Here is a 24,434-nt window from a genome sequence, read left to right as displayed (position 1 = left end):
AATTTGCAATTATTTACTGTAATTATATTAGATGGAAAAAGCTAAAAGGTTAACATGTTGGCACAATGGGGATTGTGTCCCAAATGTCAAATCCCTGGCAAATTTAGGTTTAAAATAATCTTAATTTTCCCAGCTGTTTCAAATTCGTTTTTAACCTTTCCTTTTAAATAAGGCTAAATATATTTTATCTTTAAAAAAAGGGATACCTGCCTATTTTTTGAACAGAAATCAACGTTGATGTTGATAGTAATAATAATAACTAAATCTGCAAAAGGTATGAATCATTTTGGATCTAGATTGTGTCCAATATCTGAGCAGGTCAGATGTTGCTCAGGGCCCCGTTCTGCGTTGGACCGGCCCTGTCAAATTAGGACCAGCTCCCCACCAGTGGCACTGATTGCAAATTGCGTCATGTTTGCAAGTTAATATTCATAAGCACCGAGGTGTGTGTCACGTTTAGTGGCCAGAAAGAAGAAAAAAGAAGAAAAAAAAACTCTTCCAGGACTGCTGAGGCGAAGCAAGGAGAAGATCAGTAGCGACCCCGATTGAATAAATAGGAGAACTGCAGCCTCCTCCTCAGGTTTATTACGTGAGCAAAGTTTAGTTTTAAAATGTATCGGAAAAAAATATTTATTCATTTCATTCACTATCGACTTATCGCTTTAAATCGTGCATCATATAGATGTTGTAGCCTTACTCGTTCAGTTTGCCATTAAAGTGACAATTTACACTAAACAACGGGAAAACTTACATTTGCAACAAGTTGGAAACCGCGTCGACTTTTCTTCAGCTTCAGACTCGGTCTGGCACGCGCTCACTGCGGTCCGCTCAGCCTGGGAAGTTTCGGGAAAAGCAGGGGGGAAAACATCCCATCCTCCTCTCTTTCCTGCCACGTCTGAGCCTCCGGTTCGGTCCCACTTCCTCTGGAGGCTCAGGTGGAAAGAAAGAAGAGCAGCGGGGAGAGACGAGTGAATTAATTAACGGTAAATATGAACAAATCGAGCCATTCTCCTCTGTTTCCTCTCTGTTTGTAGTCAGGAGTTTTTGTTTTTTTTTGTCTTTGGAAATCAGAACAGAGTAGGCAGAACCAGACGGCAGATGTTTCCCGTCTCCTCACAATCAATAACTCGGGGTTTTATTTCCTCTTTTCCCCCCCAACACCCCTCAACAACATGAATGCTTTTTAGTGTATCAATTTCACCCGCTTGTTCAGTTTGAAAAGCTTTTTCTTCTTCTTCTTTTTGCAACTTCATCAAACTTAATTGTCGTACTTTGATTTTTTTTTTTTTTTTTTTTTTGTGGCGCTGCAGGAGAGATAATTGTCAAGCGGGGATGAATTTACAAAAAAAAAAAAAAATCCAGCTCCGCGGGAGCGCTTTGCGCATGTAGAAGTTTGAACAGCGAAGAGGGAACCCTCAGGCTGTTTATAGAGCTTTATCTCAAATATTAACAGCGAGCTAAAGTAGCTGCTCAAAGGGACGCCGGTTTGCGTGAACAATAGAGCTTCACTCTTCTGCTTGCATTGTAACTCAGAGGGGTGCATTCCTCTCATCCTCCACGTAATGCACACACACGCACACACACACGCACACACACATAGAGCACCGAGTATTCTTTACCCCTGGAAGCTTTTCAGATGTTTGTCATGTTGCAGCCATAAACTTCTTCTGGGTTTCTTTCAACAATGGCTTCCTTTTAGTACCCTTTCAAAGCCCCAGACTCGTGGAGGGCGCTGTTAATGAAATAACAGTTGTGTTTTGGACAGACTCTACCCATGAGGCTCTCTGTAGAGCTACTCCAGAGTTACGACGGGTCTCTTCAATGCCTCTCTGATTATTTCCTGAAGGTCACAAGCCAAAAAAACGTGTTGATCTTCAAATAAAGTTGTTTCTTGGAGTGCTCTGGGCAGTTTATGTGGCATTAAATCCTTCCTGATAAGAAATACAAGTCCAGGCTCTAATTGCTACTCCAGAGTTACCCTTCTCCTTCTATAATTAATGCTCTCTTTTCCTGTCAGATAAGGTGGACGGACATGTTTTTGTAGGTTTGCAGCATTTTTCTAAAGTCCTCACACTGACTCCTAGAGTAGCTTAGAGAACAGACTTTAATACATTCTTTTGTTTTTATAAAATCATTTAACGGGTCAGTAACGCCTGCTGGTGTTGTATCCGCCCTCCAGGACTCCCCAGAACCAAACATGGAGGAGCAACGCACAGTTTTTATGCTCCACCAAGCTGGAATAAACTTCCAGAAAACTGCGAAACAGCCGAAACAAGCCCAACCGTTTAGAGTTGCCTCCACGTGCCTTTGAATTGGGGCTGGACAATCAGGCAATAACAACATATATTGCAATGGACACATGATCAATGTTAGTAGAAAACGTCTGCTAGAATATTTGATCTTCAATAATTCCATTGCCCCAGAACAGCACGGCATTCTGGGGGACGTAGGCAGACGAAAGGCTGTAGCTGCTCTACAGCCACCTGGGTGAGGTCGGTGGGGTCAACTCACTCGGTCGCTCTCTCTTTGGTTACCTAGCAACAATATCAGATTCAATATCAGAATATCAGGTATCAGATTGAAAGGGGCTGAATACTAAAGTATACATTAGTATTCTTTCCGGTTCATAATTCTGCAGCCTCAGACTCCCTTATCGTTTTGTGATCTGCTGCAGGCCCGCCATGCTGCTCAGACTCGCTGTTTGCCTCCTGGTTTCTCTGCGCGTCCTCCTGGTGCAGAGCGGCGCCGCTACATCGTCAAAGAGCCCCGCCGCCTCAGTGAGCCCCTCTCCTCCTCCTCTTGTGAACGACCCGAGCTGGCCTCTGGGCGTGCGCCTCTACCAGGCCCTGCGCTCTGACCCCGGCTCTGTGAACACGCTTTTCTCCCCTCTCCTCTTGGCGTCCTCGCTTGAGGCGCTGTCCGAAGGCTCGGCGGGCAAAACTGCCGAGCAGATTCAAGAACTTCTCAAGCCTCCGTCCGGGTCCAAAGAGGCGGTCGGGGACCTTCTCTCCGTGGCGTTGAAGAGCTTCGTTAAAGCTAACGGGACTAGCTTCCAGGTCCACACATCCTCTGGGGTGTTCACCAAGCAGGCTGCCGTCGGTCAGGCTTTCGCGAAGAAGATCCAGAGCAGGTTCAGGCTGCAGCACTGGACGCTGGGGAAGGGGGACGCCAAGGCTGACCTGAGGCAGCTGCGTGAGTGGGCTGAGGCTGCGCTCGGTGGGAAGGAAGGGGCTCCTCTGGAGGCAGAAATCAAGGCTAAAGCCGGAGCCATGGTCCTGACAAACGCTCTTCACTTCAAAGGTTTGTGGTAAAGCAAGAGTAGTGAGCTGAGTTTTGATTGGGTTGGTCCTCTTTCAACCTTTTGCCCACACCTCAACCCTACCAGTTCCTGTTGCATGTTCACAGTGGGGTGCAGGTGTGTCCCAGTTTGTTTTGCCATCTTGACAAGTAGGGCAATCTGTTTCTTAAAACAAAATAGTTTGTGGGGGGAAAGTACCAAAGAAGAGGTAGAAGCAACTAACACAGGATCAAATGTCTTTCATTCACAATAGCTGAGTTTCCATCAAGGATTTTTTTAATACGCATTTTTAAATATCAGTAGAAAAGGTTGATGGAATATTGAAATAACGCCGTCATTCGTATCACTTGATAAAAATTGTGAAAAATGATCTTTTCTCTTAAATTGATAACTAGTTGTGCCACATTTGGCAGCAACAGATGCCATTAAGACTTTCCAAAACCAGCCAGTGAATCTTTTAAATCAGGATTTTGGCTCATTCTCCTATGCGGGATTGATTTAATCCAGCCATAGTGGCCTATTCAAAGTCCAGGCAGATGTCCAGTTGAGAATCTCTGACAAGATTTGAAAATTGACGTTCAGATTTTTCTCTGTTTGGTCCGATGGGGCAAAACATTTCTGTTTCTGGACTGGGTGAACTTGTACGGACATTCAGCTGTAATTGAAATCCTTTTTCGACAAAGTGTCGACTTGGAGACGCTGGATACAAACGCACACCTCAATTATCAATTTATTTGAAAGAAATTAATAGTTTAAAGAAATTTATTGCTACACTATACTTTGTGTTGCTCTATTATATAAAATCCCGGTGAAACACATTGAAATTTGTGGTTGAAACGTGACATGTCCAATGTTTTTGACTGGTTTTCAGCCCTAATTGACCAAAACTGTAAATGCGAGGTAGATGGTTGTGTGTGTTGTGATGTGTAAGGGTGAATCCCGTCTGGAGGAAGGCTCCAGCTCCCCTGCAAGGATAAGTGTGTATAGAAAATGCATGGATGAATCTGGGCGAACCTCCAGTTACATAATTGTTTGGATAAAATAGACATGAAACACTGGAGCGTCTCTGCACCGAGCAGAGTCATGTTGAATTATCCAATCTGTTCGTTCTGGACCCGTTTGCCGCGCTGAATGGAGGAGGAAAAAAAAAACCCCAAAAAAAACCTTGCATGTGAACATGGCACCATTTTTCTCCTGCTCAGACAGCAACATACCCTCTGCAGGCTGCATGCCAGCATGGCCACCTGCGCTCAGAGTGCGCGTCCTTGATGCATTGGACTCCAGCTGGTGGACGCTGCGGATAAAGGATGATTCTGGGGTCCGTCGCTGAGAGCGAATCCATCTTTCATTGGCGTTTGCGGTGTTGGTGTGGGTGAGGGGGGGGTGATACGTCGTCTTAAATAATTGAGTAACAAGTGCCCGGACCCTCTGCCTCGCCGTCATGCCTAACATCTGCGCTCGGAGCGCTCCAAGCCTGTCGCGGCGCAGCTCGGCTCTGTTCTTTTGTGGCAGGCTGCAGTGGTGGGGAAGTTGTCATTGTTTCAGGCTCCAATCCAGTCCGTCAGAACCTCCATCTGTGATTTAATAGCTGCATTCCCAAAACATATCCATCTAATCCTTATCAGCACTACTCCACTGTGGCAGCGGAGATGCGTCATTAGAGGTGAAATGTTCCTTTCAGAAACAGGGGAGCTGTGGGAGTTTTCTCTGCTCGCCAAACCAAACGGGCTCATTGTCCGTTTTCATGACGACCTTAAAGGATTTCGAATGTGTCAATGCAACTCCTCCTGTTTTCCACTCTCCAGAAAATCTGATAACGTGTTAAATATATCCTTCAGTTACATTTGTTCTCATTGTGCCGTCCCTCCTTGTTTTTCTTGCTTTTGTCGTTATTTATCAGACGCCTTATCTCCCCCGCCCTCCTCCTCATCCTCCTCCGTCCCCCGTTTGCGTCTTTATCTGCGTCTATCTGCCGCTGTTCCCCCCCTGCAGGTATTCTCTTTCTTTTTATTAGGTAGCGGCAGCTGAAGTGGGGACAGGTTGAGAACCCCCTCCAAAAACAACATTCTCTAAACAAAGTGAGCATTGATAAGCAACTTAATTAATTTTTCTTTGTTTGAGGATTCGACTCTATTATGAAATTAGTTTTTTTTTTTCTCTACGCAGCAACTCTCGTTGGTTCATTAATTTTGTGGTTGGAAATGTATAAATTAGATTATTCAGACCATGACGGCACACAAAGTAGATTACAGAAAATTGGATTCCTATAGTGTTGATTCGCAATTTAGAGGTGGTCGATAGTTTGCTTCTCGCCCCTACTCGCTGCTTTTATTTATTTGTTTTTGATTTCAGGCTCCTAAATTAGTGATGGCAGTGATTGGGCATTGTCCTCTGACAAGGTGCCAGCTTTCCTTTAGGTAAAAAATAATCGTTAGTGGATTGCAGTTCAGGGTAGACGTACGACGGTTGCCATGGCGTTAACTGTGAAGATGCAGCAATAAAGTTTTATTTACGCAGTAAAAATGCCGGCGTTGAGTTAACACCCAAAAGTGTCTATATGTGTCCAAGTCAGCTGGTGTTAAAGTAACACTTTTGAAAGTGTTAAAAGTTTGACACCCATTTTTTTGTTAAATTAACATTGGTCTATAACACTGAAATGGGTTTAAGAAAAGTTCAACTTTCCTTTTCTGTGTATTGATTTGAATATTTTCCACTGGATTTGATTGATATTGACCCCTTGTGGGTCAATTATTTCCCTTTTTATCACCACATTATGTTTTGTGATCAACACTACACTGGTGTTACTTTTAATATATTTTAACACCAGCACCGTTGTAAATGTTAATGTGACACTCTGTATTGTTGAATTTGACACCAGCTGACTTGGACACATATAGACACTTTTGGTTGTTAATTCAACACTGACATTTCTACTGTGTAGGTTCTTTCCAACTTTTCTAAACTCGCAATAAGAATCGCTCAATTTTCGAACCCTTTTGATAGATCTGTATCTAGAGTTTGAGTTTATTAGAAATCACATAAATACTGGGAACATACGCTGAAATATGTGATGCATAAATGTGGATAATCATAGTTCACTGATTCTTTTTTTTATTGTGTTAAAAACAACTAACTATAAGAAGACTGTACAACTTTAGAAAATATAGATTCCGGTTTTAGCAGTCTTTTATATTTTCTTTGACTTCATATTTAGACATCCATTTGATATCGAGACAGCTTTTTTTATTTGTTCTTTAGTCAGTAGCATCTTCTACACTGAAGAGGAGCTGCTGCTTAGCAGTTTAGCTACATTGTGTTCACTTATTGAGGGAACAAAGTCACATGTTTTTGAATGTTCACTTCCTAGATGAAGGATCAGGTCATTGGTTGGTGGTGAACTCTTTCTTTTTTTTAACTAAGAACCGAGATAGATGTGTAAACGGGCTGCAGACATTGGATAGGGTTAAATTAAGGAGCGAAACACTAAGAACAGCAAACTAAGGGACTTTGGCAGACATGGTTGAAAGGGAAATATCGGTGCTTTAGAAGCTCGTCTTGGGAGTTCTTGTACATGCTGGCTAATTAATTCAGGCTTTGTTTTGTTGGAGAGAAACACCGGTGACAGTGGAAGAAAAATAACACAGTGAAAGAAACAGGAGAGGCAAAGTTACACAAGGTAATGTGACAACATGGGGGGGAACAAGTCCCTGCATATTTATCCTCAAATAATAGCTCCTGAAAGCCCACTTTGCCACGCAATCAGACGTTGATGAGGAAGCAGAGAAAAAGTGCTCACTCTCCCTGATTTCAGTCTGGACTTTTGCTGAAAGTTGAAGCACAGTTTCCGTCTTGAGCTTTTATTCGCTCGTGTGCATAGATGTCAATAATTTTGTGCTTTTCAAGATTTACTTACAAATGAATTTCCAGGGTCAGATCATGAACCAGCAAAACATTTTAATTATTTTAAGAAATGAAAATAGGACACACACGTTTAAAATGAAAGTGCATTTTCGGAATGGGTCAGAGTTTTACATGCTGTACATAACATGGGACCAGGTGACCTTTTCATTCTATCCAGCAAATATGAATAGAGTTGGAAGTTTTAGTTTTGACCCGTCTGAACATATCAAACCTTTTTCCTTTTTACAGTTGGATAGTTGGGTCAAGTTTCAGTTTCCTCAGGTAAAGCTTTTAAGATTTTCACTGGAATGTTTTAGACTGAACAACATTATTTTTTCCCCCAAAATGTATCAATCCATTTTCCATATTTCCGCTTTTGCTTTCTTCAACAGAAATAATTTTTGTGAGTTTTTTTCCCTAAATATGTCTCACTTTGTCTTTTATTACTACCAAAAAGCTACCACCTCTTTGGAGGGCACAATTGATAGCATTATTTAAATATTGCTCAAACTAAAAAGTCGCGTTTTAGGATGTAAATTATGGAAATGGTCGTCTTTCTGGAAAATGAGATCTGGATTTCAATGGGGTTGTACCTGGTTAACTAAAGGTAAAAGTCTGGTAAGTGGTAAAGAGCTTCCAGTATGATCCTCAGTATGTGTAAAATCTGCATCATCAGGTATTGATGGTAAAGACGGCAACAACACGAGGATGTGTGGTTTTGGTCTCATTTAAACTCAGCAATGCTCTGCAATGGGTGAATGTTGACGTCCAAAAGGTTACAATTAGTTAAAAAAAAAATTTCTTGTTTTAAAATGAGCAGTAACATTCTGGTTTTCTCCTGGACTATTAAAAATGAAATAAGATGAAGGGTTATATAAAAATACCCTTTTAAAAATGAGGCTTTTTCAGATAATTATGTTAGTCGTTATTATGAAAATGTTTCTTTCCTCCATCGTCTTCCTCTTTTTTTGCTTAGTCTTATTGAAAAGGACAAGAATTGTATAAAAAAGGTCAAAGCAACCCACATAGTAAAAAGAAACTTTTCTCAATTGTTTTCATTGTTGGAACATTCTGTAGTTGTCTGAAGTTTTTTTTTTCCACAAAGAACCCAAAGGAGGCAGCTTAGTTTTTATTCTCAGTCTTTTTTTTTTAAGGGCCTCAATCTGTAAAATGTCACCTTGCGTACGTTTTGCCTCCAAATCAGATCAATCATCCGACAATGGGAACAAAACATGATGCTTCACACTCCTTTCAATCTGAGCCTTTGATCACGATAAGTTATCAAACTGTCTCACTGGTCGTTTTTGGACCTCTTCTCTCCCGCAGCATTGTGTGCTGAGAGTGGAGATTTTTCCAAAAGATTAATCAGTAATGAGTCATCATTTGTTGTTGCCAAAGCCAGTCTACAGTGTCATTCACAAAGGCCCAAATGGTCGTAATTTCGTCAACCTACACACACACACACACACACACACACACTGTGATGGTCCAGCGGCTTTGAGAGTGTGTTTTGAGGTTATTACAGCAGTAATTCCACTGCTCTCAGCCCCTCTTAAACTGACAGCTGTCATGGGGGGGAGTAAGCAGGGCCAAGTGGGACGTGTCGGACAATGAGCGGTACACAGTGGCCTTCTGGACTCTATAACAGCCTCTGCAAAACTCAGCAGCTTTGGGAGAGGTTTACATTGTTTAATTGGCAGTAAATGATCGATAATTCATGCTCTGCGTCGCTGCATGTGCCTTTCGAGTGCCTTTGATCATTTACCACAACTTTCGATGCTTGATGATGGTCGTGTGTTCAGGGCTGTGGTAGAGGGAGCTGAGCGAGGAGAACGCCGATCGCCGCACCTTCTTGGGGAAGAAATACACCAAAGTGACTATGATGCACAGATCAGGTAAAGAAATGAAAGATGAAAACACGCAGCCGGCTGCTTTTCGTTGCTAAATAACCGAAAGTAAGAGAGATTCAGCTCCTGTAAGGTCCAATCTGTTTCCCACCCATTTGTCATGGTGCACCTTATGATTTATTAAGCATGCTCTTTATGTTTTATAGATTGTCTTCAAACAACAACAAGGCAGAGTGAATTTGTGCCATTAAGGCAGTGAAAGACGTCAGAAAGATGCATCGTGCTCATTTTAATGCTATTTTTTCACTATGTCGTCTTCAATTTGAGAGGAACTTAGTTCACTCTGTGGCTCCAGCTTGAACGTCTGGCTTCCTGTTGGAGTTCAGCTGAGTCGAACGACCCAAACTCGAGTGGCTGTAAAAAAAAAAAAAACATGCCTGCTGAGAGCTTTAGCACTGAAGTAGTAAAATATAAAATGCTCCTGTCCTCAGTGCTGTGATCTCCTCTCTCCCCTCCTGCAGGTCGGTATCGCTTCCATGAAGACGTTGACAACATGGTGCAGGTTCTGGAGGTGCCTCTGTGGGGAGGCAGGGCCAGCCTTGTGCTCCTGCTGCCCTTTCATGTGGAAAATCTGGCCAGGCTGGACAAGCTGCTGACCCCAGCACTGCTGTCAAAGTGGCTGGAGAGAACCGCCGTTACCAGAGTGGCCCTCTCTCTGCCCAAGGCAAACATCAGCAGCTCACTCTGTCTGCAGGTCGGTGCGCCGATGTTAGCTGCATGACAGCTTTCACAGTTTTCTGACGGAGCAGTGCTGTTTATGAACATAAATGTTTCTATTTTGCACTTTTAACAAGCTTTGGTATGGGAATTATGCAAGAATTTTCATCAACGCTGACAGAGCTTCTGCATGTCGCAGCATGAACAAAAGTAATGTTATTTCTAGTTCATTTTTTGTCATATTTTAAAGCACTTACTTAAATTCAAGATGATTCCAGTATAGTTTGTCTCTGAGTAGCGATGCTCATGCTACAAAAGTTTTGATTTGTCCAAATTTTGGCTTAAATCCCAATATATATGCTAAAATTTCAGATGTGAAGGGAGGTGATGCAGGAGGGTTATTCTCCTCAGGTTGGAGTCATTTTATCTTCATCCTTAATAAATTAAATATCAAGATTTGTTAACATCTACTCTATAAACTTTTTGTTTTGTCTTTCAACTAAACTTAAAATGAATGACATTTTCACAAATTAGTGGACAGTAATGCCCTGCAAGTTATGTTTAAAATACATAATAGTACAGTGCCAGCACATATGCAAAAACAAAAACAAAGGTTTTATTAAAAGAACTAGCATAATTTGAAAGGATCTGAGAGTTAAAGTCAGAATTAAACAAATGAAATGTTGTATTTCTGTTTATGGAAGAAGTCTGTGAAACAATCTGTCTAAAGAATCCAAAGAGAGTAGATACATGTTTATTTTAATTTTTTTTCTTCAAATCGGACCACAAATTCAAAAATGGATTCCACACTATTACGATTTTAATTATTTTTCTTTCACAAATTGTACAGAAATGCTGTGCTCGTCCGACACTAACCACGCTTCCATTGCTTCTATTCGATTTAAGTGGGAAAGCAGCAGCAGCCAGGTGCTGCAAATCAAACGCATCTGATTATTTAATTGTGGCCGGATCTATAAATAAACGAGCTTCGGTTGTTTGCTGCTCTCTGCAAAATTCTTTACTTTTTCGGATTTAGATTTTCCAGACTCTGGTTTTGTTTGGGCATTTCTTAAACATTCTGAACATCTGAGTACTTATTAACCTTGAACCTGCTTGAAGAGCAATTTTTCATTATAGTTTCACAAATAATGAAAAATTGTGGCATTGAACCACTTCATCGCCTTTTGTTCCTTCTGGACTAACTTACTCTACATTCACACGACTGGCAGTTGCGACTCATATCCGACTTTTGTTTCTCACCTTTCTCAAATATTCAGTTTCAACTTTCGTTCTATAAACGTTGAACTGCAGCTGATGGTGACAAAGACTTGAGGAGCAAAAAAACAAAAAAAAGACAGACTGGAAGAATAGTTGGACCAGACGTATACAGATGACATGGAAGTAAAAGCTTTTCCCCAGAGGAAGGGCATGCTGACTGAAACCGATTACCATGTCCTCCTCGTGTGCACGCTGTAACCTCATCACGGACTAATGAAATCTGCTCTGCCCTCGTTTCTGGTTTGACAAACATCTCTGTAGAGCTACGCTGCCATGTTGCTCTGCTGGCCGTGCCCTGAAGAACAAGCTTTTGACATTAACATTGTCAGGACGCTCCGGGGGAGGAGGAAGAGGAGGAGGAGGAGGCTGTAATCTAGTGCTGAAGCCTGAAACAACTCCTTTTGACACGGCTATGGCCCTGCGTCAGAAAGCAGGAGGGGAAAAAACTCTGTGTTGCACATATATCCATTTGTTCCATGAAAGAGTTTGTCAGGCTGAAGGAAAAAAAAAAAAAGAAAGTTGTAATTCCTATGAATACATGAATCAGTGTTTTGATTATGTAGTCAAATTTGGCCTCTGATTTTCCGAGTCATCAGAAGGTGTGTTTGATGAATCGTGATGGAAAAAGGCTTCGGCAGGTTACCGCTATCCGGTTATGCCGAGGATTTAATAAATCTCTCGCAGGAATGGAGCTGTTCCTGCAGTTTTAATAAGATGCCAGACAAAAAACGACACAGCCTGACAGTGCTGCTGTTCTCCTACATGTTCAGTGCACTGCTGGTCAGCTGGCTGAACGAAGCCAACTACACATTTCTACAACTAGCAAGCAGTTAGCCAGAATACTTATCCAGCTAATATCTCTTAATTACATTAAGGTTAGAGTTAATCTGTGTTCGTACAACATGCAAATGTGAACCATGACAGGTTTTTATTTATTTCTTCATGGCTTTATAGCGGCCTAATTCTGATCTTTTCAACACCCAAAGGTCTGATTTGTGCCACTTGCATAATGTGGTAATAAATCAGATACTGAAATATTTTTACACTACTACAGTTTTAAAACAGTTTATAATCTGTGAATGCTCTTCTTAGTGAACAAGTACAAAAGCAAAACATTTGATTCTCAGTTACACCTCAGAAAACGTAGGTCTCTCAAACCCACTAGTGTCCACACGTTGCATTAAGTCGAGTAAATAGATGTCGTAGATAACTGCAACAACAAACATGTTAATGCAGTTACTACAGCAGCGTGAATTACAGCTGATCGTGTTTTACATTCAGAGATTTTTACCGTGTCGTGCGCTCTCGCCGCACCGTGAGATCCTCTAATCAGGCTGAGCTGCTCTGCCCTGCGGCCGGCGACAGCCCGCCATGTCTTCATTGACGGTTATTCTTCCAACTGGGTCTGGCAGATAATTGCTCATCACCGTTGGTTAATTCTGTTTACCACTCTGTCTGTCAGCGCTTGGGTCGGCCATAGCCCTGAGATTAGAGGGCAGCATCTGGACAAATAGATGGTTATTGTTATGTCTGTGTGTGTGCGTGTGTGCGTGTGTGTGTGTGTGTGTGTGCGTGTGTGTGTGTGTGTGTGTGTGTGTGTGTGTGTGTGTGTGTGTGTGCGTGTGTGTGGCCTTATATATGAGAGCAAACAAAATCAGCCTCCTTTGAGTCAGGTTGAGCAGATTCTCCCCATCCAGATGCACCCATTTCCTGCTTCGCCCTTGTCCTCTCCCTCCTATCAGTCCCAGGGATCTAAATCCTTTCCCTTTTTCTTTTTTTTGTGGGACTCACATGTTCCTCTAATATGCTATCACCGGGCAAGTGTATCTCAGCCCTTCTGACCTAAATGGAAGTGACATTCGGCAGGGAAGTGAGTGAGAGATGCGGAGGAGCGTGGTGGCAGTGGGGGTCAAAGATTGCTCAGGGACAAGGTGGAGAGCGTAACACCGAGCTATAAATAGTGGCTGAATTTAGGTTTCTCTTTTCTTTTTGTTTTTCCTCCGTTTTCCAATTTGCGGTGTTGTCCTCCGAAGGGCGCATTACGTCGGGGATCCGCGGTCGGAGACGAAGAGCCCTCTTAACAAGAGGTCAGCGATAAGCCACCCTTTTCCCTCAGTGATCCTCCTCTGACCAGGACACACACACACACTAATGGCCAACGCCGAGGCTGGATCTCCAGCCGGTGACTAAGACATATGAGTGCGCGCCACAGAGCTCACTCAATCACAGCTAATGAGGTCAAGAGGGCATCAAATATTTACAAGAGCTCCCTCCGCCGTGTACAGTGTCGAGGGGGCTGCTGTTTCGACGCGGCGTTGTTACGAATTAACCAGATGTGCTTCATTTGTGTAGCTGCTCGCTAAAAGCAAAAGCTCCCTTCTTTCACCTTTTTTTTTTTTTTTCTTTTTGTGCCGATATGGCCTTGAGGAATAAAAAACAAGCTGTTCCTGTGTGTACGCGAACGAGTTGAATGAGACACTGAGCGTATTGACCATGCAAAAGAGGTAAAAGCCCATGGAGATAATACACCGGTGGAGCTGATGAGATCCAATAAAGGAAGAGAGAGGCTTTGAAGTCTTAAGGGAGCCGTGAGAAATGGAGCTTTTTGTTTATTTCTCCCTCTGAGCCCGCATCATCAGCGGCTCCATGAAATGAAGCCGCGATGATGCCAGAGCCGCCGCGCGCTTTAAGCCACCCACTCAGGATGTTATGGGCAGCGCTGAATTAAGCAGAACGTGTCTGCATTTGTTCAAGGTGGCAGCGGCTTAGAGCAGCGTCTCCGGCTGGTTAGCGGGGAACCAGAAGGAGCCACAGGTGCGAGCCGTGGAGGCAGAGACAGTCTGTCTCGGGGTTTGTTGCCGTGATTGTTTTTCATTTGATTTGTAGAACTCTCTCCATGCCGACAAACTGCTAATTCCATCAGCTCTGTATATGTTCTTGCACCAAAACGCTACTTCATATTTGCTGCTTCTTCTTCTTAAACACCCCGGAATAATAAACCCCAGGAAACTGAGACTGAAGACAAATATGCAGATCAGACTGATAGCACAGTTCATGGGGCCTGGAGTAATAACGGCAGTAAGAATGATGGTCGAGATTTGTGGTTTAAAAGGTGCCCACGGTAAAGCTAATCTTCTAATGGCATCAGTTGTAGATTCGGGCATCTGGCTGTTAATCATCATATGACATCATGGGAGCATATTTCAACACAAAGCAACGTCAGAACTTTAGGGAATGTGCTGAGTTTATTCAAACTCTCAAAAAAATTAGCACATTCTTATAAAGAATCAGCTCAATTTTATGTGTTTTTTGAAAAAACGTCTTTTCCGCTATGGAAATGACATTGTTTTTCATGCTTGATCTTCGGTCTTCTCTTTAGTGATGCTGCTGCCAGCGTGTTGTGGGTCACCTGACTCAGAGCAGCACACGTTCCCGATGCCGTTCCGAAATTAGGAATATCACTTGGCAAAACACTGATCGTATGGTCTTCTCTTGACATTTAAAAGGTTGTTGCAGTTGTAAAAGCTGCACAAAGGTGCAAAACAGAAATGTAGCACAAATGGATGTTTTTTTTGTTTGTTTGTTTTTTTTTACAGGTTTGTGCCTGGTCCCACCCAAGTCATTTTCTGACCAATGGGAGCAATGATCGTCACCCACATGGTTTTGTATGCTAATTATAGTTTGCTTGCAAGAAAGCACAATGTGAAAGCAAACTGCTACACCAAACCACAAACATAAAGTCTGATTTTGGTCCAAACTAAACAACCAAAGGACTTTTCTGGTGTCAATATATTTTTAAGTCTCTAAAGTCTGAGTCAAGTTGAGTTTTAAGTCTTGTACCAACTAAGTACCAACTAAGCCTTTACTCTAAGTCCAGTATTGAGACTTCAAAGACCAAGTCTGAGTTACATCTCAAGTCTGAATTCATTACGTGTCTCAAGTCTTCAGCCAGTGGCTCTGTGTCTAATCTTCAAAGCTGGAGATCAGGCCAACTCTCAAGTCTTTGAAAAGTGAGTCAACAATAAATGTCTCTAGTCTTTTAAGGTGTGATTTTAACATTTAGATTGGTCTTTCTCTTGGTCCCTGGACCGCTTGAGATCTGTGGGCGCCCCCTAGTGGTCAGCAAGGTACTGCATGTAAATGGACCGCTCATTTACCTTGACGTGAGCTCAAAGTGCGACGTGCACACTTAGCTTTCCAAAGGATTGTGTTTAAAAATAATGATGAATAAGTAGCTTAAGACCGGGTCACTCAAGAGAAAAGCTGGATGATACCGGTGGAAAGAAAACAACACCAAGACTTCTCATATGATCTGAGAAATTCATGTCTGCAAGGATATTTTTCAGTTTCCCTGGGTGAGTTGCAGATCTTTAATTGTTGTTAGAACACAATGTTGTGTTTTTGTGGCGGCAATTTCAGTCCGAGTGTTGTTAAGTGGGTCAAATGGTCCTCGGCCTGGAAAACGTTTGAGGAACACTGGTTTAGATGGAAGTGCCACAGTAACAATTGGCATGAAGGCCTGGATTCATCCCACCAAACAAATATTATGGCATCAAAATCATAAATCCTGGACAGTGTGGTGTTCTCAGAAACCTCGGGAGCAATTTATTAACAGGTTTCTCATCGGCGAGACTCGAGGACATGGAAAAGTTTTTAATCTCAGCTGGAAGACAACAAGTATTCACGTTTGTTAAGATCTATTTAATTCAAATAAAGGTTTTGAAGAAGAAGGAAAAAAACCCAGCTACAGCAAAAACATTTGATTAATATAAAAAGTTTTAAGGTTGTTCTGTTGCAGCAGAACTAATCCCATTAAAAGTTTCCTCTGCTGGAGATATGCAACCGGAGCTTATTTTTCTCCTGGTTTTGCCCCTGATAACTAGTTTTGTGTCTTTTATGCGGACTAATTGTTTTTACTCTGTTGAAGGCTTTTGTTAATGGACTTTGTCTGTTCAGCACAATTTTGAAAAATTATCTCTAAAATTGTGATGGCTTTATAGAAACTTTTAAAATTTAGCCTTACTTTCATAAACTCTGGGTCTTTATGCAATTTACCGTCTTTTTTTCCCCCATTGCTTCCTCACTCAATATCTCCTTGAAATCTCTTTTTTTTAGGTTTGATTGCCTTTTCTCAGATATTTGTACAAAGAATTAGCAAGAGATTTTTTATTTTTTTTTGACGGATGTCAGTTTTTATTTTGAGCTGGGAGTTTTTGCCAGATTAACTTGGAAACAAACAAAAAAATGCTTAATTATGCCCTTGGGGAAAATTTCCACTTTCACTGCTGCCATTCCAACAAAAAAGAAAAAAAAAACAATAAAATGTAATATGCAGTTTGTGGATATAAAACTTTACAAAAGACAATTAAAAAAAACCCAAAAGAAACAAATGGGGCCGCGAATAAACTAATTATGTGTGAAATTCTCAGCTTACCTTTGTTTTTTTTTTTTGTTTTTTTTCACTTTAATTTCTCTGACAGGATACACCAGCTGTCTGTTGGTGGAAACAGTCATTACCTTGTAATTCTTAGGTTTTGATCTTGGCGTCTTTTCCCAGTTCGCATCCCGTAGTTTTGCACGCAGCAATGGGAAAAAAAAAAGATCATCTCTGTTTGATGCGTTTCTTTTTCGCCGAGCCGTAACTAAGACTCGCTTTTGCAATCTGCAGTGATTCCTCACAGATCCTCCATCACACCCCAGGTGCCCCCAAACTGCCCATTTCGACAACCCTCGCACGTTAATAAATACACAAAGCTACTTAGTTTGTCCAACCATTAAGGTGAAATAATGTGATGGTGGGGTGGCGGGTTGCTTCTTCAGGCCTGGTTAGCGTTCGCGGCGCCGCGTGCCGAAGAGGCCGTGCAGATGTTCACAGGAGGAGGAAGAAACCGGCAGCTGACAGCTCCTCCAGCTCCTCCAGCTCCTCCAGCTCCCACTCGCAGACAAATGTCTGGCGGATGCTGTGTGTGGGGGCATCAGCAGTCCTCCCAGAGCGCCTCCATCTAAGATTCATGCGGAGCGCCGAAGAGAAAGGGCAGCCAAAGAGCACCTCCCAGAGGTTTTCCCTCCCAAAAATAATGCAGTGCCACACCTCTGCAGGGCTTCTCTTACATCTCGTCCCCCGTGCCGCTTCTTGATCCCTTCGGTTTCACATTTCACCGCTTTCAAAAACAATTAAGCACTTTTTTTTTTTTGCTTTTGTGCTTTTGCTGGAATGTGAGAGATTATCAGATTAGACGACCTTGTCGTTTCAAGTTGATTTGTGCTGTTTTATATGATAAAAAAAATAGTAATAATTAAAGAAATTCAGCAAAGCTGTCTCTGGATTTAGTGGATTTATTTATTTTTTTTGGTAAAATTGACCAGTGACCAACAGATTCAGCACGGTAAAGTTCTGTCTGTAATTTACGTGATCGATTTTACTTTTAAGTAACTCACTTTGCTGAAAAGTAGAAAAAAAAGTCGACACACTGATTGCATAGCAGGTGACTAAATGTGGTTGATTTTTCACCTTTAACAAAAATTGACCGATGGCCGAAAGGTCCTGCAATTTTGCACAAATATTGTGGACTATTACTATAATTTAGAAAAGCGACGGAAATATTTCCAGAGTGGATAACGACTGAGCTTTTATAGCTCCCCTCAAACACAACAACAGTCAAAAGCAGCACTGACCATGCAGCGCTCTAAACGTATTTATCTGGAATGAAGTTTAGTTTAATGTCATTTTGTTTCTACTTAATGTCGTTTAAGGCCTGAATGAGACAATATGTCAAGAGCTGATCCTCATAAAGAGCAAAGACGGGCTTATTTTATGTCATAGTGGATTTTGAAATAAACATGAAGGACCTTGGTTCCGACGCCTCTTTATCCTGCTCTATAGGAGCTTGTTTTAAATCAATAATTCCTTAATATGAATGAAAAAGAACTACTGGCAGATTATTTGAGAGAAGAAAATATCTTGTTATGAGTGAAATGATCTGCCAAACCTTTACTTTTTTATCAATATTAAAGAATTGACTGCTGCTATATCTTGTTGAAAAGTTACTTTGTAAGTCAGTTTTGTCTTAATTCAAGTGGGCTGAAATATTTGCTCTACAAACTAGACACAAATGACTGATTTTGTGTTTTTGCAGTGTGTGAACTTGGACTGTATTACTGTATTGTTTATGAATATGTTGGTAATTTTCACTTTCAGTTTTAATGGCTGAAATGTTTCAACACTAAACTTGGCAAGGAGAAAAAAAGGCAACTACACAGACTCCGATAAGGAAGCTACATTTGGTCAATGTTTTTGGTAGAATAAAAATCTCCAACTGTTGGTAACTAAGCTTTTAATGCTGCTCAATTACTGCACAACTAGACGATCTCAAATTTTTGATGATTTTTACTTTGAGTCCAGCTAGAGGAAGTGTTTTTAAAACAAAACGTGCATGGGCGGTGCTAGACAGGGGCAAACGGGGGCCAGTGTCCCTAGTTTTCTGTATATTATTTTGTTGTCTGGCATTTAAAAGTATTACTTTACTTTTAAGGTAATACTTTAAAATTGAGGTAATGTAAAAATATTATTTAATTTTGAACGTGGTAGATGGATTGCTTTGACATAATCCTTGTAAAGAATGGTGAATATAAATGCACTGGTGAGTTTTTTTTATCATCTTGGCAAAAATGAACAGAACAAATTTTAAAAAGTTTTAACTTTGGTTTTAAACTTTTGTGATTCACGACTGGATTACAAAAGATTCAGAACTCAAAATATCAGTTTAATTATTTTTAGTTTCTTCTAAATCCTCAGTTTTTTATGCTTTTGTGTGTGTTTTCTGTCCATAAATACAACCTTTTAGAGAAAATATTAATAAAAAATAAATAAATCTCCAGTGTTTTACTATTTTCGACCAGAAATGTTTAAAATATTCATGGGAACCAGGAAATGAGCTATCAGAAAACCTTGAAGAATAGGCAAAAAACAAAAAAAAGCAATCCAAGCCGTTCCGCACGCGCCGTCATTTGTCTTGGACAATTCGAGCAAAACCGTCTGTTTCCTCCAACAATAAGAAAGCTTGAAACGGCGAGCGAAAAGTTGCTAGAGCACAGAGTAACTGCGACGGCAAGCCTGTCACAGAAGAATGAGGTGAGGAGGAAAAATACCGAGTTAGGAACAAAAAAAGGGGGATAAAGTACAGGCGGAGGGTCAGATGAAGGATGGGCGACGCCAGGCGAGTGGCGGAGCAGCAGAGGAAGACAGTGATGTAGTGGTGGCGGGGGAAAGGAAAGAGGAAAAGTGGAGTAATAATGGATGAACACAATAGAAGTGCATTAGAGCTCGAGGTGGCACTTGAGTTTCTGTGGAAGGATGGTTTGTATTAGGGACACATCTGAATATCCCTGTAATTCTCCATCCAGGGTCTTTTCTCTTCTTTTTTTTTTCTGCGAGTAGTTTTGCAGAAAAGCAGATAATTTGTATAGATTATCTCCAAAATCTGTCCTGACAACGTCGTGGAGGCACAGAAAATGTTCCCATCCAGATGATTTAAGAGAGATCTCCGGTTTACTCAGCCGAAGTCTAAAACGTGCCAGAAAATCACGTTGTCACCCTCCCGTCTCCGCGTCAGCCTCTTTCTCCACACATGGGTCCGCGCGGCCACACATGCACCCCCCTCCCCATCCCACCGCCACGCCCCACCCACCCACGTGCTCTCCTGTGGCCCCCAGAGAAGCCTGTCACTGTGAGTGGCCTTCTGCCACTGGAGGATAAACTACCTGTCACGCCGGCGACTTTCTGTGGAATTCATATCAGAGGCAAAACAAAGGAGGTGCTGAGGTCACGGGGCATCACTCTTAAATTATTCATCCTCTGCTTCCTCCTTCCGTCTCCTCTCGGCCTGTCGCCTACTTTGTTCTGCCAGATCACAACAAGGGCAACTGTCAGTGTCCTCCCCGACTCCCGGGTTTTTTTTGGGTTTTTTTTGGATGCTAAGTCAATAAGCGGCACGCCGAAGCCCCACCCAGTCGGAAAAGTTGCTGTTTTGGGGAGGGTGCGTTGAGTTCAGGTTAATCACGTGACGAGGTTCAGGAGAAGGAGCACGTCTCCACTTCTGAATGTCACAGCATCATAAAAATTTCAAAACATTCTTTCCCTCCCACTCGTCGTTTGGTCTCCCTGAGTGCATAATTTATCAGCGTCTTGGCAGCTGCTTGTTTGCATACACTTTGCAGGACGTCTCCGAGTCGGATGGCCTGGAGATTCGGGGGTAAGCGATTTGAGAACGTGTAGATCATCGAATCCAGGCATCCTGAGGATTTAGCAACTGGACTGTAAATGAATAAAAGGAAGAAAAACAAAGTAGCAAAATTCCAATGGAGACGTAAGACTATGAGCTCTAAACTATTCATACCTCTGGTCAGTGGGTGGAGTAGTTCTCCTGCGATCAGGAGGTCGTGGTTTGATCCCAGCTTTCTCCTGTTGCATGTCGACGTGCCTCTGTGCAACGCACTTCACGCAAAGTTGCGCGTCGGTGTGTAAATGTTCTCATTTGTGAGGAAAAGTGTTTCAAGTTCAGTTCATTTGAAATCATTTCTGCTCAACCAATAATCTCTTTCTGAAACTTGTATATTAAAAGGTTTTAAACAATGTAAAGTTTGAAAATAATTTGTTTTTACTTACATCTCATTTTTTAAATGGCATGTTAAAACAGTTTTTACGCCTCTCAATGAAACGATCTTTATTGACAATGTAGCAACTAAAGCCACCTTTAGTGTGTGTTTACATGTCTCCACTGGTATTTTGATATATTGGATGTTTTGGTTTGTTCATCAAGCTAGCATTAGCTGACAAGCTATCTGTTTTAGCCTTATGTGTCCGTTCTATTCAACCTCAAAGTATATTTTCCTATATGTCTATTTTTCTAGCCATCCATCCATGATTAGGGGTTCCACTTCTTCCCCTTAATTAGTATTTTTTTTTGACAAAATGGCAAAATTAAGTGCAGGTTAAGCACTATGTTAAAGTTAGTAGTTTGCTGTTTTTTCAAAGGTAAGTTAATATAATTTAAGTGGATTTTAAGCACAACCTATTTTATTTTTTTTTGCAGATAATATTCGTTTTAGTCTGAGTGACAGCTAGACCTAAAAGTGAATATATTTTGTTGTGGCTAAAAAACAAAGTCAGATGAATCAACACTTTAGTCTTTATTTGGAAATTCTGGTTACCGAGCATAATTAAAATCATACTAATTTCTATGGAGACAATATGTTAGATGCCAAGGGAGGACATCAAAGTCAATGTGATGCCTCTTCTTCTATGTCCGTGTCCAACATGCTCCGATAACTCTGTTCACTTTTGTTTTCGTCCAACTCCAGAAACAGCTGACTTCTCTGGGTTTGAGCGACGCCTGGGACCAGAAGGCGGCCGACTTCTCCGGGATGTCCGACAAGAGCAAAGGGAAGCTTCACCTCGGTGGCGCCCTCCACTGGGCCTCCTTAGAGCTCGGTCCCACAGCTGGCAAAGAGGACGCAGATCTAGAGGAGGAGAACACGGAGCGACCCAAGCTGTTCTACGCCGACCATCCGTTCATCATCTTTGTTCGAGACGACACCACCGGAGCCCTGCTGCTGATGGGCGCTTTGGACAGCGTCGAGGGAGAGCTCCTGCATGATGAATTGTAGCATCCCTTTCTACTTCCTGTCTTTTCTCGTTTCCTCCACCGGTCCCTCTCTGAGACAGCTTGCTGGTTTCTGAGTGCAGACATTGTCATTCACCGCGCCGCTCTTTCACATCGCGCTGTCATCCGCTGACACCGCCATAGTCTTTTGGCTGACTGGCACTGACACCGCCGTATCCGACATTTACACTGTCACACACTCAGAGCTACACCTACACTGCATGTATAAATGATAACTCTGTACAAGACATTACTGAAGTTGACGGATGCAGGATAAACCTCCAACTCAAGAGAAAATCGAAGGCATCTCTTTGCCAAAATCTGCCCCCCCACGCAGAAACCTTCAGAGACTGATCAAGTCAACAGACGCGACAAACAAGACCACAGCAGCAAAGAGCCGCCATGCTGACACACAGAGGAGCGCTTAAAGAGACACAGCATTCGAACAGAAGCCCTCTTTGTCCAGAAAACACCAGGACAGGATGAGGAGTGACACCGCGGCTGCTCTGGGCTGCCGGAGACCCGGGGCAGCGTCCTCTGAGGGTCAACAGGGGAAGATTGATGGTCCACCCAAGTGCTTATTGATGAGCCAGATAATGCTAATGACCATAATGCGTTGGAGAGTGTGTCAACAACATGGAAAGGATGGGCAAACCTTTTAATCTCTTAAATCCATCGCTGATCCATGATGCCATTTTATCACTTGAATCGAACTTGACTGACGTCGCTCGGCCTAAATGTAACAAAGCCACGTTAATTGATTTCAAGAGGTCAGTGAGTTATTGACGGATGCAATTTTTTAAGAATAAATAATCTAAAATCAATAATGATGTTGTGATTTTAGTCTTTATGGTTGAATCACTTTGTACTCAGAAGTGGGAATTCCTCATAGCAAGTAGGAAAAAATAAACAGAACAGCTCCTGAAAGTTGGAATTCAGAAATGAAAAGTCGATCAAACCCAAAGTAGCTGCGGTGTTGTTCAGGTGCGTAGAAGTGAACGCAACAGTTGGATTAGGAACAGGTCCAATCGGACTCTAGAGTGGCTTGTTCCTTGATGCAACACAGTTGCACAGCTAGCAGGCGTGTGCTGCAAGCTTTGAGCCATATGCCTTCCTGTTCCCAGATTTGAGTTGCATTGTGGGATGCCGTACAATAAATATATTCTCAAAATGGTTTGGTGTACCACTCAGATGCTGTGGAGAAACGTACAAATGAATAAAAACAAATGAATGACTAAATTCTGCGTGTTTCCCACTAACTCAGATTCAGTGGTGGGAAGTAACGAAGTACAAGTACTTCGTTACTGTACTTAAGTACAATTTTCGTGTATCTGTACTTTACTTAAGTAGATTTAATAATGGGTACTTTCTACTTTTACTCCACTACATTTTACAGTAAGTATCTGTACTTTCTACTTCACTACATTTCTACAAAGTGTCGCGTTACTCGTTACATCCAAGTCGCGTTGAGCTTTTTTTCCGTTAAAATGTGAAGTTCAGGGATTTAAGGTGGCGCCGTAAAATCCGAGCAATAACGTGACTTAGTGTCTGTTGTCACCCATCGGCTCCACCTTTACTCGCACGCGGAGCTCTAACACATGCGCAGTGGTTTCCTCTGAGAGTCAGTAATATAATAGCGCTGCATAAATCATAAGATATGGCGACATGTAAAATCAGCAGCGCTTCGCTTTCACAGACGGTGGGGACTTCGTCCAATTTTTAACGTCACTTGGAAGGAAAGCTTAAAGAAAGGTAAGCTCCGTGGACGTGATGCTAGCAAAGCTAGCTGTATTTACTGAAACACATGTTGCATCTGCGATGAAAAAAAGTTGTCACTCATGCGCTAAATTATTGTGTGGAGGTGTTGGCTGAGGTGTTGCATATATGGGACAACGCTGTGACCAAAGTGCAATATAGAAATATGACATTCAGGAACGATCCGATTCTTCTGGACGGATCTTGACCAAGTTCTATAGTGCTGAAGCCTCACTGAGAGCCGTTCTTTGTTCTTGTAATGCTCTGCGTACACTGCAGTAGCTATTTTATTTCATTAAAATATCTTTATATTTAATTGGCGAATAAATAAAACAAGAACGTAGGAACACAGAGCATGCTCATTGCTCTTTGTTTTCGTCACCTGTCATGGTGGCAGATGTTGCAGCAGGAGGGAGGATGAGAACAGTCACGGTGCTCCTCCTGCTTGGTTACTTCTTGCTTATTGGGCCTTGGACAGTGTTCATAGTTGAGCGTTGTTAATTGCTATGTTTAATGGTGCAATTTCTGACATTGGCAATATGGGCAACCACCCAGGGTGTTATTTTTTTTAGGGATGGCAGGAGACCTCTGTGTATTGTGGCACAGAGATGAAAGCAAAACAGAATGAAGAAGAGTTTGAATTGTCACTGGTTAAATTTATTTCAGCTATAAGTATTTAATATCTAGGTGTTTTTATGGGAAAGTGAATCTTTCAGATCAATTTGAGAAGCAATTTTGATAGGTGCACTTAATTTTATTGTCATGTAGCACGGGGTGCTGGTTTTGATTTGGTCTTGGGTTCAGTGGTCCAAACTACAACTCTGCTATGTGGCTCCTTGGTTCCAGGTCCTCCTCTGCCAGTTGGATTTCTTTCAAAATAAATGTGTGGCAAAAAAAGTGAAGTTCATGCTATGTTAGGACAGGAGACCAGATGTTTCCATCCCTGAAATTATGATGCATAGAATCACATATCTAAGT

At 42.0% G+C, this 24,434-nt stretch overlaps 1 protein-coding gene across 1 annotated transcript; it reads left to right on the top strand.

Moving 5' to 3' along the window:
- Positions 1 to 2,578: 2,578 nt before the first annotated feature.
- Positions 2,579 to 22,940, top strand: serpinh2 (serine (or cysteine) peptidase inhibitor, clade H, member 2). Its single transcript, XM_017310475.2, is given in 4 exon segments — positions 2,579 to 3,300; positions 9,001 to 9,093; positions 9,567 to 9,799; positions 21,400 to 22,940. Coding segments are annotated over 4 exon segments (1,251 nt in total). The 5' UTR covers positions 2,579 to 2,681; the 3' UTR covers positions 21,706 to 22,940.
- Positions 22,941 to 24,434: the final 1,494 nt, after the last annotated feature.

Source organism: Poecilia reticulata, chromosome 18 (assembly GCF_904066995.2).
Source record: "Poecilia reticulata chromosome 18, P_reticulata-male-v2, whole genome shotgun sequence".
In the NCBI taxonomy this organism is placed as follows: domain Eukaryota; kingdom Metazoa; phylum Chordata; class Actinopteri; order Cyprinodontiformes; family Poeciliidae; genus Poecilia; species Poecilia reticulata.
The sequence above is the reverse complement of the archived record's forward strand: the minus strand, read 5'-3'. Positions and strand labels throughout refer to the sequence as shown.